At 46.3% G+C, this 18843-nt stretch overlaps 1 protein-coding gene and 1 long non-coding RNA gene across 9 annotated transcripts in view; one reads left to right on the top strand and one right to left on the bottom strand.

The window, feature by feature from the left end:
• The window catches only part of LOC135304623 (uncharacterized), a 201543-nt gene that overhangs the window by 38739 nt on the left and 143961 nt on the right, over nucleotides 1-18843 (bottom strand). The gene's annotated exons all lie outside the window — the stretch shown is intronic.
• LOC135304620 (vascular endothelial growth factor receptor kdr-like) overlaps nucleotides 1-18843 on the top strand; it is a 126282-nt gene that overhangs the window by 46389 nt on the left and 61050 nt on the right. For both annotated transcript variants that reach the window (XM_064427231.1, XM_064427230.1), the window contains exons 4-9: nucleotides 1414-1541; nucleotides 5825-5984; nucleotides 7225-7361; nucleotides 8812-8971; nucleotides 9721-9838; nucleotides 12084-12259. In XM_064427231.1, coding sequence (XP_064283301.1) covers nucleotides 1414-1541; nucleotides 5825-5984; nucleotides 7225-7361; nucleotides 8812-8971; nucleotides 9721-9838; nucleotides 12084-12259 — 879 coding nt within the window. The remainder of the gene's footprint in view (nucleotides 1-1413; nucleotides 1542-5824; nucleotides 5985-7224; nucleotides 7362-8811; nucleotides 8972-9720; nucleotides 9839-12083; nucleotides 12260-18843) is intronic.

Here is an 18843-nt window from a genome sequence, read left to right as displayed (position 1 = left end):
TATCCCCTGTCACATGGCACGTTCCTTGTTCTTTCCTTTTCTCCACAGGACAAGAAATAATTGTGATTACATTTCCCCTGACACCTTTTTGCATTTTGTTGCCAGTACACAAAAATCTACTTTCTCTGCTTTTTCCTATCACAAACAACCCAATGATCTTCTTTTAATTATCCAGTGTCTTCTTTTAAGTAGAATACAAATATTGTCACATTTGATACCTCCCAGTGTGGCTCAACTGGAGAGCAAGACTGCAGAGGGATTAAGCTGCAGGGATAAACACTAAACACATTTTCATAATGTGACTCAACAGGAGAATTTAGCATTTTTGGGAAAGTGCACGAGACACCGGACTGAGTATAAATATTTCCTATTTGTTTTGGGGCTTGGACCAAACTACAAAGTTATGGTTCAAAGATCAGGTTTCTCAGCTCAGGGCTTGATTAGAACCAGGGCCTGCCTGACCAGAAGGTTCAGATGTGTATCTGAAACTTCCTAAATGTGTGGAGATTACAGATCTAATGTTTTAATTTTAATTAATCTCTCTCACATAACATTTCCTGTAATGCCCTTACACCAAAGCACAGCCAGAATTAACCAGTGGTGTGGAAGAAAAGCTGGCATAAAAAACAGCACTAGAAATTAGAGAAATCATCCCAATTTTGGGTCTTTATCTGCCTTAGGTCCAGTGCTCATGCTCAGCCCCTTGTCCCAGGTCCATACACAAATCCCACATCTCTGGTCCTTGCACAGTGCCCCGAGTGTCTTTTGTAAAACACCACCACCACCTCACACGTGGCCTGTCACACACACAGCTCCAATCCCCTTGCTCTCCTCCTGATGAGGCCCATGGTTCCTTTTGTCTGCTAAGGACAAAATTCCCAGTTCTCAGGGCTAAAATGGAGCTCCAAACCCCACAAAAGGCAGCATGGCCACTCTGCTGTGTCCATCCCTGCCTTGCTGTGGTTGGGAGTGAAACTGGGGTGGGTTGTGGAGCAAAGGAGCTCCAGCTCTGCACCGAGCTGATTCTCTGAGGGTTAATTCCAGCTGACAGCACTTGGGTATTTCCATGACATTCCTTAAGCAAAGGTTGTCAGCAGTCAAGAAATGCATGTTGATATCCCCAGGTGAAGGACAGGGGGTCTCCCCAGGCCCAGAAGTATCTTGGCATCCTGAGCTGGCAATCCATGCAGTTTCCATGTGTCTGCACAGAAATGTGCTGTTCTGGGCAATTTCTGGATGAACATGGGGCTGAATGCAAGGAATTGGTCATTGGCTCTAAGCCCTGTGTGGCAGTGGCAGGATGTCACTGCATGTCCTGACCCCAAGGAAGCTTTCTGGGCAGCTCAGTGCTCACACTGCTGAGCCCTTCCAGTCACTGAGCAGTTTTCCTAATCCATGTTCTCTTCCCTGCAGACTACAGGAATCCATTTGTGGAGATGCACCCGGAGCACCCCGACATCATTTACATCACGGATGATAAGAGAACAGTGGTGATCCCCTGCCGGGTCACCTCACCAGACATCACACCCAAGCTCATCCAGGTAAGAGGTGGCTTCAGGGAAGCTCAGTTCAAGATCTGGGCTGCCAATAAAGTGCAGAAAAATAAAAATTTAGGTGTATAAAGCTGGGTAAATTCCATAAAAAATAGCAAAGACCCTGAAAATCCAGAAATTTGAACCTTTTCTTGCAATGTGTTACTGTTGAATTGGGTAAAAGGATTTTTTTGGGGATTAGGCTGAGTTTAGCACATTTTTTTTATGTTGTGGCTTGGTGTTCCTCCATAAATTGGCAGAGGTAGATGACAAAGCACTATTTTCCTTCAAAATTCTTTGCATAACACCTGGCTGTCTCTGAAAGGTTCTCTCTTTATACCTTGAACCTCCTTAGAACAATTGCCCATTTTTGCTTCATTTCATCAATTCAAACCAAGTTTCAGCCTTGGGAATAGATGGCTCCAGCATCCATCCCTTTGGCTGGAGTTACACCTGAATGTCAAGGTTACAGCACAGTCTGTGCATGCCAAGGCTGTTTGGGATAATAAAAATGGAAATTTAAGGTCTGGGTCCTGATCAGTCGATGGAGTTACACATTTAAAGGGCTTCAGAACTGCACTCCAGAGTAGCCTGTCATGGAGTGAAGAACAGGACAGAGGTCTCCTGGCTCCAATCCTGCATTTTATGTCAGGAACTCTGTGCCCTTCCCTTCCTCTGCCAGTCTGACAGCTCAGGAAATCCTGAAGGGAACAGGATCTCATCCTGTGCCCTTTTCTCAGCCCATTCTGGAGGGACTGTGAGGGATCAGGCTGTTCTGGATATGGAAGAGATGGTCTAAGCACCTCTGCTCCTGGTGGCAGTTCCATGCCTTTGATGTCCCCTTCTACTGGGAGGCAGCACCTGGAATCACAGGGGACTGGGACGGGCTCCAGCTCCTGCTGGGACCCATGGCATGTTCCCAGTAGAGGTGCAGAGGGACAGCAGGGGCCTTTTTGCTTTGGAGATCTCTAATTTTAAAATTCATCAGCAGGGATTAAAAAAGTGGGGGAAAAGGCTCCTCTCCAGTTATCATTTTAGGATGGACAAGTCTTACCACCTTCCTCCTTGGCTATAAAAATGAAACATCCCTCTCTGATCTGAGCCTGCTTCACCTAATTCATGGCTGGAGCAGTGCTGCAGACCCTGGCAGCATCAGAGTGGCCTTGGAATTCCCATTTCCATGTTTATTATTGATGGGCAGCCCTGCTCTTCCTTCTTCCCAGCTAAATTCCCAGTCATTTCTCCAAACACAAACTGCAGCCTGGCTGCTGGAACAAAATCTCCACCGAAATCTCTCCCACAAAAAGCTGTCCCCAGAAGACTTCCCCCTCCAAGGCTGAGCAGCTGGGGCTCAGGGCAGGGAGGCAGAGGTTGGGCACAGCTCCCAGAGCAGCTGGGAGCTGCTGGGACGTGGCACCTTGGGAAGCTCCAGGATCCAGCTGTGGATGGCACCGCTGGCTTGGCCCTGGCTGGGAATCCCAGTGATGCCTTCAGTGCGTAGCTAGAACAGAGGCTGGACAAGATGAAGAGAACAAAGTGGGTGTTCATTAAAGGCCTTCAATGGGTTCAGCTTGGGCAGTCAGAAGCCTCCGAGGACACACCCAGGATGGACAATGGTCACAAGTTTTTCAGACAATTATAAGTTTGGTCCATTTACATATCAGGGCTTAATCCTCCAGTTACAGCTTCAGGCAGTGGAGTCATACTCCCCCAGTTTGCTCTCCCCAAATCACTTCTGTTGTTATTTTTGGGGCCTGAGGCAGTAGAGTGTCCTTGAATCTCAGGCCTAGAGGGATTGTTTTGTCGGACCAAAATGTGAAGACAGTTAACTAACACTGTAGATGGAGTTCAGAGTTGCACACTAGTGCAGTACAGGGTTTGAAAGGTGTAAAAGCTGAAGTCCTCAGGCAGCACCACAGCGCCAAGGTGGCGGCTCCTGCGCCGGGAGGAAGCGGGGCAGGAGAGGGGCGGAGGTGAGCATGGGGGAGGAGAGGTGAGCCAGGCCATCAGACAAATTTAGAACATCCTCTCCTTCCAAATTTAATCTCCAGGAGACAACTGGAGAGGGAGGACAAGACTTCAAAGGGAGGAAAGCCACTGTGATTTCCTTCGAGCAGCATTGACGCTTTTTTGTTTGATTGTTTAAATAGGTATTTGTGAATATTTTATGAAGATGTTTAATCTCTGTGTGGTGTTGAAAAGGGCCTCCTGAGTAGGGTTATTTTTCCTTCCCCCTTCCCCCAGGCATCGGGGAGCAGAGCTGCCAAACCCTGAAGTTCAGCTTTATCACGTTTTATTATTCTTGTGGAAAATGGACTCTTTGCCACTGTAAATTAAGTTCCTTATGTTACCATTATACTTTAAAATCATTGCACTCTCTTTAAACATGCTCAGAGAAAGGTACCTCTTGCTTACGCTAAGCAGATCCCAGCTATCTCAATATATCATCTTTGTTATTAAAGATGATGTGCTTAAGACACACAGCTCAGACTTTTAATTTTACTTAATATTATTTTAATTCGGGGCAAAAAGAGCTTTTTCAGTCATGTCAGATCTGTTTAGTCGCTGATCTGGTTCAGTGTGCATTTGCCACCTCCAGCTTTGACCTTCATGAGTGCTAAAGCATGATTATGCCTCAGGTTTCAGATATCTTTCTGTAATTTTTCCTATTTTTCTTCATGGTTCTAAACATAGATGCCACAGCTTGATTATTTCAAAAGCATTTACAAGAGATCCTTTTTTCCTACTGCTGTCAGAACAAATGCTGCTCCAAAAGACAGGGACTGTCTGGCTGTCCCCCCTTCCCTGTGCAGCATCACCAGCTTCTCAGCCAGAATTCCTTTGGGTTTGGTCCATGCTGGAATTGTAACAATTGACCCAAACCAAGGCCAGCCTGGTCATTTGTGTGTCCAGAGCCCCAGGCTGCAAACTGTGTGGAGCAGGAGGATTTTTAAACTGAATCCAATTTAAGCTGCCCTGCCAAACCAGAGTCCTGACTGCTGCAAGACAAACAGGAGCTGCACACAACAGGAACAGGAGCAAAACTGTCCCATCAGGGGTGAAATTCCTGCTTTCTGTCCCGTGGTTAGCTCCCAAAGCTGAAGCAGGATCTCTCTGAAAAGGAAAACCTCCCCTTGCCTCACCTTTGAGCAGCCAGGATATGAGGAGGAGGAAGGAGAAGCAAATAAAGTCAATTACCATGAGATAACTGCAGGCACACTGAGGTTTGCCCAAACTTTTCATTTTTTGGGCAGAAGTGATCTCAACACTTCCAAAGAGCATCCTCAGTCCTAAAGAGCCTCCCTGTGTCCTGCTGAGAAAGCCAGAGCTATCTGTGCTTTCATTCCCCCACCTGCAAACCCTGAAACTCCCTGAGCATTTCAGGGAGCTCTTTTAATTTCACATAGTTGTTTTGTACATTATAATCCAGAATTTTCAAAACTTTTGGAAAGTAAATTGCATTCCCTCTCGCAAATAGAGGATTTCCCTGTGTGCTAATAATAACAATAAACTGATTATTCCCCCCAACAAAAGCCAAGCTGCTCAACACTGGTATTGTCCAAGGGTAGACAGAGGAGGGTTCATTCTCATTAAATGAATTTTTGCTCTAGTTTATTTTCTACATTTGCCTTTTCTATTCTCACTTTTTCATTAGCAGAATTGAGAGGTTTTTTTCAAGAATCTCACAACATTACAAGTATTTACAAATTTAGACCAGAAAGTGCTTTAGTCTCTTTATTTCTGTGGTTTACACTCCTAAGTCACCCAGGCAGCTTCCATGGCAATCCTTGGGGTGCTCTGAGAGTGTCTCCCCCCTTCTGTGGGATAGAGAGAATCTGGGGAGTGCCCACAGAGCAGAGTTCATAGATAACCACAGTCAGGTGAGTTCGTGAACAATTCTGATTTTTGGGAGAGTCTAACTTCACACATGTTTTTAAAGTACAGTGAGGAAAATATGTGGTAGCTCCATGTGGCACTGGGAGGAAACACCTCCAAAAAGATCACCCCACAGAATTCATATAAGATTGGCATAATGATTACCAAAGAAGGGATGAGGGAAATGAGATCTGAGAGGACTGGGACTCCTGAACTGGCTGCCCAAGTTTGGTGCTTTGAGTTTCAAAGACACTCCTGCCTTAGGGAGGGCTTTCCTGTTTGCTCAGGCTGCTGCTGCTGCAGATCTGTGTGGACAGAGACCCCAAAGCCCTGGGGATGGTCAAAGCCCTGCCTGCCCCTAAGGCAGAGCAATCTGAGGGGAACAGGATTCTCACTCCTTGTCTGTTCCCTTGCAGTACCCTTCTTCTGCAGAGATCAACTCCAAGAAGGTGCTGTGGGACCCCAAGAGAGGCTTTGTCATCTCCTCCCACTCCTTCGTGCCCTCTGGGATCCTCATGTGCTCGGCCCACGTCAACGGCAGCGTCTTCAACTCCTACTACATGGCCCAGAGACTGGGTGAGTGCCAGGGAGCAGCACAGAGCCTGTGTCGCTGGCAGCTCCTGGGTGTCATTCCTTGCTCAGCCTCAGGTCTGTCTGATAGATCTCCCTGGGCTGCATCTGTGGCAAGTCCAAGCTGGAATGCTAAAAGTAAACTCGTTCTTCCTTTCTTTCTCCCTATTCAATAGAACTTGGATTGGAGCCACTCCTGGTTTTGAAAAATGACCAAGTGCTGAGGTGGTACAAAACAGGAGTGTTTTATTCAAACCCCACCAAGGCTTTGTTTGCTTGGATTGAGCTGTGTTTACATTAAAACAACTGCTGGTTCAGGACAAAGCAAACAGCAGCTTTCTTTTTGCTTCTGGTCATTAACCACGTGTGATCATCATATAAAAACCTCACTACACTGCTAATTCACATCTTTGCTTTTTATAGATTTTCTCTTGCTGATTTACTACACCATTTCCTTTGGATTTACAGCTGAGCTTCAGCTCATAATTAAAATCTGAATTTGAAGTAACTGAACATTAAATTTTTGAGTGCTGGGCATTTATATGAAACCAATTAGAATTTATTTTTCTTTTGTTTTCCATGTGTGTTCTTTGTCTCCTCATATATCTTCTGTTTACTTGGACTTCATTCCCATTAGCTCATGGCATCTTTCTACGCAATCAGCACTCAGCTTTGAACAACAGGCTTGTAAATTTGTATGACAGCCAAATAAAAGTGCTGCAAATCTCTCTCTTTCTCCCTTTTTTTTCTTGTTGGAGTAATTTTTTTATTAAAATCATAAATGCAAACCTGCAAAACCTCTTAGACCATCCCTCTGCAGCTCAAAAGGACCCAGGAAATCCCTTTCTCTCGTGTGTTACTGTCAGTGGTTGGGTGTGGTTTTGGTATTGAGCACCAAAAACTGGTGGAAGTTCAGAGCTGATGTATTTAAGGCATTGACAAAGGTGTAAGAGCAAGACTTGGGGATCCCATTGGGGGATTTGGGGATCCCATTCAGGAAGGAAAGGGAGCTGGGCAGGAGTAACACGTCTCATGTCCAGCAAAAGTGGATCCTCTCATTTTGAGGCCCTCCAAAGGAGGAGTCACCTTTGGAAACTCTTTTCTGGGGAGCTGATGAGAGGGTTGGAGCCACGGCACATGGAAGAGCAGCCGTTCCCGACTGTGTGCTTGGGAGCAGGGATCCACTGGTGGATCTCAGACTGATGCAGGGATGCTGCTGATCACAGCTTTGCCTCTTCCATTACAGAGGGCAGAATACAGAACCTGGCTCTGAAGGCAAGTGCCAAAAAGCTGCTGGTTGGAGAAACCCTCAAGCTGGAGTGCAAAGCAGAGACCTTCATCAACGGGCGCATCGAGTTCATCTGGACATGTCCCCGTGGCACAGTGAGTGCATGGAATCCCTGTATTCCCCCTCTTCCCAAAATTCACAGGGCTGGAAAAACCTAACTATTACTTCTTCTGAAATTATCCAACAATTCATAAGCCTATCACTGATTGAACTTTGTGTTTGGATGAATCTAAAACTTCTCTGTCCTACTTGAACCTGCAGATTAAACTGCAAACCTCATTAAATAAACCCTGGCAAGAAAAGCCAGGAGTGTTTCCTTTTTTTTTGGGAAGAAAAACTCCTTCATTCCTTCTGTCCTGGCTGTCTCACAGTGACAAGTCTCAAATGCAGGTTGTAAGCTGTCAATCTCCCCATCTATTTTGGTATTTATGAAGTGGAAAAAGCAAAGGAAAACAGAGCTGAACCTGTGGAAATCGTCCCCAAAGAATGAAATGTAAATTCTGAGTCATGCGCTTTTTGTGGATACAATACAAAAGTGCCAAATTTGAAGTAGAAATAAGTAAGACTTAACATTTGAGGTACCAAACCCTCTCACTTCTCCTAAAAAAAACAAAACTGAGGGGGATCATTCCCCAAATCAGTTCATTTGTCTGAGATTCTATTCTTGAGTTTGTTTGGTGCTGAGAATTAAAATAATTGGGTTTTTTTTTCTTTTTAGTTCAGCAAAATATGCATTGTAAAGAAGCATCTAAGCCTTTTGGGAAGGTGTAAAATGTGATTCCTAAAAACGGATTAATTTTTATTTGTTTCCTTAAAAAAAAAAAAAAAAAGAATGTCTGAGTTTGTTTCAGTGAGGAAACTACAGAAAATATATCATAGAATTCGTAGAGGTCCAAGCACTACAGTGTTACTGAATGAATTTGGTTTCTTGAACCCCATATGGTGGAAAATATTAGTTTTCCTATGAACTCTCCTTATATTTCTAACATTATAAATTTAAAACTTCTTGACCAAATCTCTGGGATCAAAAAGCCTATCGAAAGCTACAATGCTTTCTAAAATTCTCCAGGAATTTGCATTGGCACTTGGCTGTCATAATATATTATATTTCTGTCATAATATATTTATTTTAGAAAGCAGGAGGTTTTTAATACAGAAAAAATACTGACTGTGACCAAAATAAATTTAAAAACCCTCAAAACCAAACCCTCAGAGCACAGCTCTGATCCTGCAGCAGTTTTACCCTGAGATCCTTGGGATTTGGTCCTGGAGAAGGGCTGGGATGCATCCCCTTGTTTACCTGCCCAGAATTCAGTGCAAAGTGCCACATTTCCACTCTGCTTCTCTCTCTTATTAGACTTGATAATGAAACTTCACACAAGAGCTCTTCCTACTGATCTGCCTTTTATATTATTTATTTCAGTGATGGGGAGATGTGATCATTTTGATACGAATCACTGCTTTCCTTTACTGGCAGCCTTGGAAAGGGTGAACACAATAATCCAGTTTACTCTGCTTTTTGACCCTGTTTTTTGTGACTCCCAGCACCCCCACCCCAGGAGAACAATGGACCAGAGTGATGTTGTGTACAAAGCTGGCAGCAGCCTGATAATTGAAAATGTCACTATGGAAGATGGGGGCCTGTACATCTGCAGGACATTCAATGCCACCAGGCTGGAGGCCAATGTCACTGTCACCGTGTATGGTGAGTGCTGCAGCCAGACCAGGATGGACCAGGAACCACAGTGCTCAGCTTAGAGGATAATGCCAGGCTGTAAAAGCTGTTGATTGAGATGGCACTAGGGAGAAAGTCATCCATTTATCATCTATAACCTCTAATTAGTCAATGGGAGTCAGCTCTCATGTCTTCAAGCAAATTCAAGAGGTACATTTAGATGGGCTCTTGGGAAGGAATCCCTCCTTGGGAGGGTGGGCAGGCCCTGGCACAGGATACCCAGAGCAGCTGTGGCTGCCCCTGGATCCCTGGCAGTGCCCAAGGCCAGATTGGACAGGGCTTGGAACAGCCTGGGACAGTGGGAGATGTCCCTGCCATGGCAGATTGGGAATGGATGGGCTTTGAGGTCACTCCCAGCCCAAACCATTCTGGGATTCTGTCATGTCTGAGAGAGCTGAAGTGTTTGAAAAAGCTGGCACCAAGTGTGGTTGCTGAGGCCCTGGAAAATCCATGCTGTGGGCTCCAGCACTTCCCACACCAATCCAGGGGCAATGCAAGTGCATATCCTCTGCTTTCCATGTGAATTCCTTCGTGTGGGAACAGCCCTTCATGGCTGAGGCTGGGCTGCACAGGGGAGCTGAGGGAACAGCCTGATCCAGTGGGTTCTGTGCAGGTCTGTATTGGAAAAAATCTCATGTGGGAACAGAGCAATCACAGGTGTGAGCTCTGTGCTGTGGTAGAGCTGCCATTCCAATCTCCCTGCTCATTTCTCTTCCCAGAAAAACCCTACATCACGGTCTCACACAAGAAAGGGCCTTACTACGAGATTACCTCAGGACACAAGTCCCTGAAACTGGCTGCCAAGGTGGACGCCTTTCCTCGGCCCACTGTCACCTGGTGAGTGGCCCAGCAACAGCAGGAATGCCTGGGCTCCTTTGGGAATCCTGTCAGGAACAGATCACCACCGTTCCTCACCACACAGGTCAGGGATGGGAGCTGGGAATGCTCCGAGCTGTGGGCTGAGCTCAGCTGAGGAACTGTGGCTCTACTCTGGGCTCCTGAGCTCTGGGAGGCTGGGCCAGCCACCTCTCATTCCCAGGTATTATTATCACTGCTTTAATTGAAGGGATGGGACCACAGTTGGGCTAAAAATGATTTATTGCTCAGATAAACATCAGTCTCAAAGGCCATGAGATTTTAAAGGAGCAAGCAGTTGGCCATAGCTCAAAGTAGTCACAAGTTCTTTGTTAGAAAACAATATAGAACTTTCTGATCCAATGGACAGTTGCCCCAAAGTTTATTTTGCTTTTCTAACCCATCACCTTTACTCACTTCTGCTGCACTGTGGATACTTTTATCCAATGGGCTCCTATCACACATACACACACATGCTTCTATGATAACATCTAAACTCTTAGCTTACTCTATACAATTATATTACTACACTACAAACCCTTCACCATCTTACCCAACACAGTGTCTCACTTAATTAAGGCATATTCTTACTTACAACTATAGAAACATAAGTTTACAGTTTTTCTGCTTAATGTCTGTGTACTTTATTTTTACATCAATCTAAGCTTCTTTCAAAGCTGCACATCAAACCCTTCAGTGTGTGTGGAAGTTTCTGTCTTGCCATTTCCCACACCCAGGCTGTGTTCTTCTCCTAGCCATGCAAGAAAGGTCCCTGCAGAAAAAAAAGTGTATTTCATTTTCCGTGGGCACAGAATGATTTGGGAGATCCAAGGAGAAAGCTCTTGGGGAAGGTTTTCCTGCTTAGCCCCAGCTGAGGTGGTCAGTCTGCAAGGGGCAGGGGATAACAGGAAAAGAACATATTTTTAACATAAGCAATTGTTTCTCTCCTGAACTTTAAAGTAATGTCCTCCAATCCTGTGCCAGCAGATCCTTGCAGTGAATCCTCCTGAGCAAACTAAAGGCTCCACCAGGAGTGCAATGGATCTGCTAAACAGGAGGGGCAACCAACAGCAACTCCAGGAGATATTTGAGTCTCTCTTTACCCTTTCATCACTTGTCCTCTCTTCTGCTCTCTCTTTAATGACCCCATCCAATGCCTTTTACATCTTTAACTGCATTAAATCCCATGGGACAGCTGGCAGGGGTGTGTCTTGGCAGAGACAATGGCATTTCCCTGGAGCACCTGCCCTGGGCCAGCTGAGAGCCTGGCAGGCAGCAAAAGGATGCTCAGGGCTGGCCTTGCTGCATTTTATTAGCAGTGAAATAACATGAAATCCTCTAATTTTAGTGGAAACAGTGCCAGGAGGTGTTTTTAATTGCTGCTTTTATTTAGGGATGGGGATGTTTTGGGAGCTGAAATGGGGACTGACCCCTTCTCCCTGCCAAGCCTTTGTTCCTGGGCTCTGTGTGGAGCTCTTTGGTGGCTGCCTGGGACCACCAGAGCTGCCTTCCCTTGGAGCCCCAGCTGTTGATGTTGGAGGTCTCCCAGGATGGTTGTTTTTATGACTGCAAAGGAAGTTTCCAGCATCCTCAGGCAGTGGGAGATGCCCCAGCATCCTTCCACAAGGCCCAAAGCTCCATGTGTGGCAAAGCCTGGCCTATTTCCTAACCATAAACATGCGTGTGGAGTGAGCAGTGAAGAGGAGCCTCTCCTGCAGATGCTGCTCTCTTGGCCTGAGAGAGTATTCCAGGCTGGGAATTCCCCACTGACCTCCCTATGGACCAGCCTTCTCCAGGTCACAGAGTTTTAACTTTTTCAGAAGCAGTAAAGGCTCACAGAGACATCCTGAGAGACAATTCTCCTGAATTAATCTCTTCCTTTAAAACTGCCAACTCACATTTTGCTATTCCATGATTTCCCACACTTGCTGTTGCCCATCCAGCTTCATCTGGGGGCATTTAGATCATAGCTGAGCATGTGAGAGGCACTATTCATTCAGATAAAATAAACCACCTTTTTCCTGTGTGGAATGAATCCATCCCACAGCACTGGATATGCGAATCAGTTCTGGTGTGGAAGGGTAACAGGAATAAATATCTAATCCAAGCAGTGATTCTAGACCTGCATTTCCCTTGCTGGGATGACCCTTTAGCCCCCTAATGTGGGTGACAGGGTTTCTGATGGTTGACAGGGACATGATGAGCCTTGATGGAACTTCCCACACAGGTACAAGGATGGCAAACTGATCAAGGACAACCACACCTGCTACGAGCCAGATCCACTGAAATACAGACTGGGAATACGAGATGTGAGACCAAAACATGCTGGGAACTACACCATGGTCCTGAGCAACCCCAAATACGGCCTCTACAAGAACCTCACCATGCAGCTGGTGGTGACAGGTAAGGACTTGTGTGGAATTCCTTCTGCTGTGTTGGTTATCCTAGTTTGTGTGATCCTACTGTGCCAGTCAGCAGGAATGGGTGGCACTTCCCAGGGTTTAGCACTGCCCAGAGATCACCACCTCCCTCAGGATCCACTGAATCCCTCATTTCAGCTGCTCTGAGGAGTTGGTGTGACCCTGGGTCATGCAAGTCCCTTCCCCTGGGACACTGCATCTCCCACAGCACCGAGTGCTGGCTCCACACAGGGAGGTGGAAATGCTGGAAAGGGCACAAACATCACATTTTTATAGGAGCTTGGGAGCATATTGAGTAGAGAGGTCTTAGAACTGGGGGCACAGTTTCCCAAGAGAAGGGCTGGAAGTTTTATCCCTTGAGATTTAAAAGCAGCTTGGGCAAAGCACTGGAGAACATCTGCTGGGACAGGAAGGGTCCCAGTGGGGCTGACGGAAGGAACTGGAGGAGCTGCCCTGGCTTTTATGTCTGTCCATCATCCTGCTCCAGATTCATTTTCTAAATCTGTATTTTCTGTTCTGTCACTTCTCTGCTGGCAGCATTTGAGGGACAGGTTCTTTTTCAGTGGAAGTTGGAGAAAGCCATGGTATACACTGAAGCAGGTTCACTTGCCATAGCGGGAAAATAGATACTGGAATGCCATTTATTAGCCTCCCTGGGTGGATAATGCAGGGCAGAGCCACATTGTCTCTTTGCACACCCACTGCCTCTTTTAATCCATTGAATTTGGCAACAGAGATTGAATTATGAGGCCAAGTAGGAGTTCAGCAAAAGTTAGCTCTGCTTTCCCTTTGTATTTTCCACTTGGGCAGTGAGTAGTTACTGAGACAGGTTTGTTCTCTTTTGTGGGGTGAATTCTTCTGTCCTTACCCTTTTTACACCTAAAACTATTCTCAATTGTCAAATTTTTATATACCTATGTATTGTTGCTTCCAGCAGTTATGTTTTTCTCATTTCACCTTTCAGAAAGAAATAATGCCTGAAAAGTAGAGAACTTGTCGCTTAGGTACATCTGACCTAACATTAAAAATGTTAAATAGGATATGATAGATTACAAACCTGAAATAAGACATAAGTTAACATGTGGTTTAAGAGAGGAGGGAGCCAAGAACATGCTCATGGTCAGGTCCTGCAGCTCAGCTGAGCAGGAGGAACGTGTTAAGCTGCATAATTTGTGCACTTGAGATTGTTTTTCTACACAATGGTTTTGCCTCTTCAGAGAACGGAAACATTCAAAGGAAGAGAAAATTAAGAATGATAATAAACTATCTTGTCAAGGTAAATATTGGTGTTTGCGTGCAGAAGGGAGCGTTTCCTCCTTCCCCAAACAGGCAACCAAAAACAAACAGAGCCTTTTTCTGTCAGCAAGAGGCTATTTCAGGATCAAACCACTCCAGCACAAGCTTTTCATGTCCATGGCTTGCCCAAGCTTGGGGCATCCCATCCCCCACACAGTGCTGCTCATCCTCAGCCTTTCCAGGGGTCAGCCCAGCAAAGGCTTCATCAGCAGTAATTATTTAATTGCAACTCCCCCATTTCTCAAAGTCTAGCAGCTGCAGGGGTGTCCCCAACTGTCCCGTGGTGATGCACAGGAAAACCACAGAGCAAGTGTCCCTTTTCTGGTGACAGGAAATCAGGGAATGAGAGCAGAACAAGGAAAGACATGCCTGGGGTGCCATGGGTGAAAGCTGAGGCTGCAGACAGGGAGGGTTTGCTTGGCTGCAGCAGGACTGGCACCCAGCACCCAGGGAATCCTGCCATTCCTGCCAGGCTCTTCCCTGCAGCACCCAGGGAATCCTGCCATCCCTGCCAGGCTCTTCCCTGCAGCACCCAGGGAATCCTGCCATCCCTGCCAGGCTCTTCCCTGCAGCACCACCCTGATGTGCTCTGTGTGAAGCACTCAGACCAGGACAGAATCATTTTACTGAGATTCATATGGGTAGAGCCCAAAAAGGGCAAAACGGGCTCTTGAAGCTGCTCCAAACTGCCCTTTCTCTTGTGCTTCCCCTCAGAGGGCAGGGACAGCTTTTTCAGGAGCTGCTTTTTCAGATCTGGGCTTTCCTTTCAAGTACACTCAGAAGCTCCAAACTGAAAGCAGATTGGAATTTTTCCCTTAACTCTCCACAAATAATCTGGCACTTTATCTCCAGCCATCATGACTGATACCTGGGTATCACAGCTGAATAGATTAAATTGCTTGGAGTTTCAGCAGACTCTGAGACAAGAGAAGGAGACCAAAACACACTTTGTAGCCCCTTTCTGCAGGGATTATCTGAAAAAAACCACCTCTGAGCTGGAGGTGTGATTGATGTCTCTGCTCAGAACCAGAGGCAGCCTGTAATTACTGAAACTGGGATTTGAACACAGGGATTAGTGGAGTTGATGGAAAAATCCTCTTGGGCTTCAAGTGGACACAGTGGGTGGAGTATCAGTTTTGCATCGTGTCTAAAAGGTGGAGCCTGCACCTGATAAACCTCCTGCTGAGTAATAACCACATACCCTGAGAGTGAAGAGCAATTTCTGGTTGCTTCCCAAATCCAGGGCCAAGCCTTTCACTTCAGAGGTGAATCTAAGAAAGGGAGTGAGTTCTGTTCCACACTATTGAAGAGAAGAGGGAAAATTACATAAGCAGACTTTGGAATGAGGAGAGAAATGCCATTTGAATGTTTCCTGTTGCTGCACGGGGACACTGCAGTGCAGAAATGATCAGTAATCACACAGCCCCCTCTTCTGAAAGTCTCTTCACAACAATCCATGGTTAATGTGCCCCAGGTACTCAGCTGGCACTCAGCGTGCTGTGACAAAGCCATCAGCTGCAGATTTGGGCTGGGTGCAGAGGAAATTTGAAGTTAAAATCGTTGTGAATTGTTTTGCGCAAACAAAGTATAAACAACAGCAGGGCTTGACCCTTAGATTGCTCTGTATTAATTTTGGCAGTGTGTTTTATTCACTAATAATGGCAGCAGAGGAGAACCCTTTAAGCAGGATGAGAACGAGATCAGAAATGCCCTGCCTGAGCCCTGTGGGCAGTGTCTCTCCTGACCTGCACTGCTGCAGCTTTCCTTGGAGTCACCTCCTGGTATTTAATTGGGAGAAACCGCAGAGTTCTGCCCCACTATGGGCACAGGGTGTCTCACTCCATGGGAATGAGTCAAACATTTCCCCCAAAGCTTGATTTGGTCACAAAACTGAGGAGTACCTGCAGAGGGATCAAGTGGAGAGGGAGCAAAATGGGCAAATAACTCCAGAGCTGCAGGGTGGGAACTGAAAGAAAAAGGTCCAGAAAGGAGCTGCCTGGCCTGGAGGAGAATCGTGCTGCTATTCCAAAAATGCCTCTGTAAGAAGTGGCTTAGCTGTGCCTTGGTCACCCCTGCTCCCACTGCAGCTGGAATTTATTCTTGCAGGAGCACATATCTCTGTGTGGAGTCACCTTGGCTCGTTGTAGGACTCAGGTCCCCAGGAGGTAGCTGATTGCATTTTGAAAACACTCCTTCTTTACATATTTACACATCAAACACTGTCCAAGAAGCGGTGGGTTGCTGTGGTTTTGTTTTGTTTGATTAAATTCTTACTGAGAAAAGCTTCAAGAAAATAATGTCCTGAAGAATTTGGAAGGGAGGGAGCAAGGAGAAGGAACAATCCTAGCAAACAGCTGGTGGCTGAAAATCTGAGCCAGCCAAGGAGGAGAAATGTGGGAGAAAAGAGTTATTCCGGGCTGGAGTGCAAAGCAGTCTCAGAACAAAACATAAACAACGCCCTCAAATCTATTTCTGGGCAAGCAGACTGTGTTTCATCCTCACCCTTGTCCAACTCATCTGCGTCCATCAGGGCTCCTGCTGAGCTCTGTTGGAGCAGCCAGCGTGCTCTGGCCACCACCTAGGGAGTGAGGAGAGTACTGAAGCACGGGTTAATTCAAAAGTGGGATGAATAAGCTCCTTCACCACTTTGCCTTTCTTCTTTGTCCCAAAGTTTCTCTCTTGTGCTCCCTCAAGGCTCTTCCAGCAAATATTGCTTTGGGTTCCAGCTGCTCCAGCCAGCTGAAGTTGCATTCCCTCATAGAGTCCTTGTTCCCCCAAGCTTGTGTTGTATCTGTAAGAAAAGCAGGATTAAGGGCTGGAAATAACCTGCACAGCAGGCAGCAGAAACTCAGGCTCCTGTGAATTCCCCGCTCCAGGGAAGGGCTGGAACAAAAGGGGTGCAGGGTACTGGTCACACCTCGATTTGTTACCAGGCAGGAGCAGCTCCACAGCACTGAATGATGCACATTGCCCTACTCTGTAGTCAGGCCAGCTCTTCATATTTTGGTTTAAAAATCAAAGGCAATTCTGTGCCTGACCTTCCTTGGCTTGCAAGGGATGAGTGGACATGAAAGGAGTCCCCAGTGATCTCCACAAAAGCCAAGAACTATGTGGTGGAGAACAAAACCCTATCACCTCCCCCACAGCCAGAGCAGGGAGAGGGGAAGGAGCCTTGGGGATGAGGTGAATCCATCTGAGCTATGCCAGGGCAGAAGAAAATTGCTTTTAGGGTAGGGGATCTCAGCTAGAGCCAGTGCAGGACACAGGGGACATCCCACAGTCCCTTGTGTGTGGAAGGGTCACTGAAATCCCTGAGCTGAACACTTAGAATTTTGTTGGATTCTTGGTGAAATCCTGCTGATGTTCAGCTGAAGGACTGAGCCACACAAATGCTGTCCCTTCCCCAGAGTCCTGCCAGGGTTGGGTTTCCTTTGTGGAGCACATCCAGCTCCTGCCCAGGATGAGCCACTCAGGAGAAGTCAAAACAGAAAATCGAATTTTCCATCTCCTGGGCCAGCCGAGCTAAACTAGAAATCCCCAAATAAAACCCATCCAGCCACTGTTCCAACGTGTTTCCAAGTCCAAGGCTTTGCTTTCCTCCTGGGTTCTGGGAGTAGTGTCTGCAGCTCATGGATGCAGGACACAGTGCTCCAGTCCATGCTTCCAGCCTCATTCATCAGGCACAGGAGGAGAGAAACAACTTTTTCTCGGGGATTTATGAAAGAAAAATGCAGAGCACAAGGAGGCTGCAGCAGCCCTTTCCTGCACATTTATGAACAAATCCTGAAGAGTTTTCTCCCTGATATCATCCAAACCCTGCACACTTGCAGCTCCCAGGAGAGCCCCTGATGAAAAAGTCAGATGAGCTATTTTCATTTTTCTGGAAGTGGCCAAAGCAATTTTAGGAAGAGGTAGGTGGGGGCCTGCTGGATCTTGCCAGAAGGATCTGAAGCATTCAAGTCACATTTTTGCAGCAGCAATCTTGGTCTGACAGCTCCTAAAACCCACAGTGAGGGGTGAAGTGGCTGCTTGGGCTTCCCATGCTGTCCCTCAGCCAACCTGCAGGTACATTCACTGATTTTTGGAAAGCAGGCAAAGGGGACAGAGAGAAAAATCCTGGAAAACTGCCTGCTGTGCTTAAAATGAACAGTTCTTCATTACCCATTTCCTTCTGAACTCTCTAAGAAATAAGATGGGGAGAGACAGATGCAAGAAACCCCTTTTTTGCCCCAAAGCTGCACTGGGGGTGAATGGCAGCTCTGGGAGAGCACTGGAAAAGAGATTTCTTCCTGCTCTGGGAAGAGAGACATCCAGAAGTGACACAGGTCAGAAAAACCCACTCTAAGTACAAGTCACCAGCTACCCAATTCCTACTAACACTGAATTTCTGATATCATTTGTGTCATTCGGATGCCCCCTTCTTCCAGTAAGACCAGCTTCCCTGAGTTACTCCCTGCCTTAGCTCTAGGCCAGACATTAAAGTGGCTGATCCTCCTCAGTCAATCCCGATTTATTTTTTTTTTAAGTGGCATTTTTGGAATGTCTGTAACTAAAGTCAGAGTATGGATGCCTTTTGTTTCCATAAATCTAGGTGCTATTTTATTTCAAATAATATGGCACTGCAAACCAAGCTGCACTGCCATTTTAACACCAAAATTGCCTGTGGGGTAGGTCAAGTTCCCTGGGATTTTTCTTAATATCTGTTCCTCCAGGATTCAAGTGCCTGCTTCTCTCCCAGCCCTGGCATTCCCAGCCCATTCCAGAGGGTCACAAGGGAGCAGCTGGAGATGAGGCAGTGCCACAATCCCATCTCTAATTCTATTCCTGGCTGTGATGTCTCACAGAGAGATTTTGGGCACAGTTTTCAGCTGTTTCCTCTCAGGTACCGTGGGGACAAGGCTGTGCACCCACCTGAGAGCAGCTCTGGGTGCAGGGCATGGGGAAAACAACAAACCAGCAATAATCAGCCCCAGAAAAACTCCCAGCCAAAATCAGCCAGGCTCAAACACAGTGCAGTGGTCAGTCTGAAAACAAAGTGTTTTCAGGTCATTTCACTCAGTGTTTTTCTTTCTTTCCTTTCCTTTTAATAAAAAGGAAAGAAAATAAATGTGAAATGAACCTGGACAACTTTGTCATTTTGGGTTTTACTTCGGGGGAAACTTCACCCTTTCCCAGTCCAAGCCTGCACTAGCAAGTTCCCTCTCTACCTTACAGAATATTCACTTGTATTTCCTTTAAGTTCTGTACAAACATCAGATAGAAGGCTCCCAA

This window comes from Passer domesticus, chromosome 7 (genome assembly GCF_036417665.1).
Source record: "Passer domesticus isolate bPasDom1 chromosome 7, bPasDom1.hap1, whole genome shotgun sequence".
NCBI classification, from domain to species: domain Eukaryota; kingdom Metazoa; phylum Chordata; class Aves; order Passeriformes; family Passeridae; genus Passer; species Passer domesticus.
This window is presented reverse-complemented; position numbering and strand designations above follow the sequence as displayed.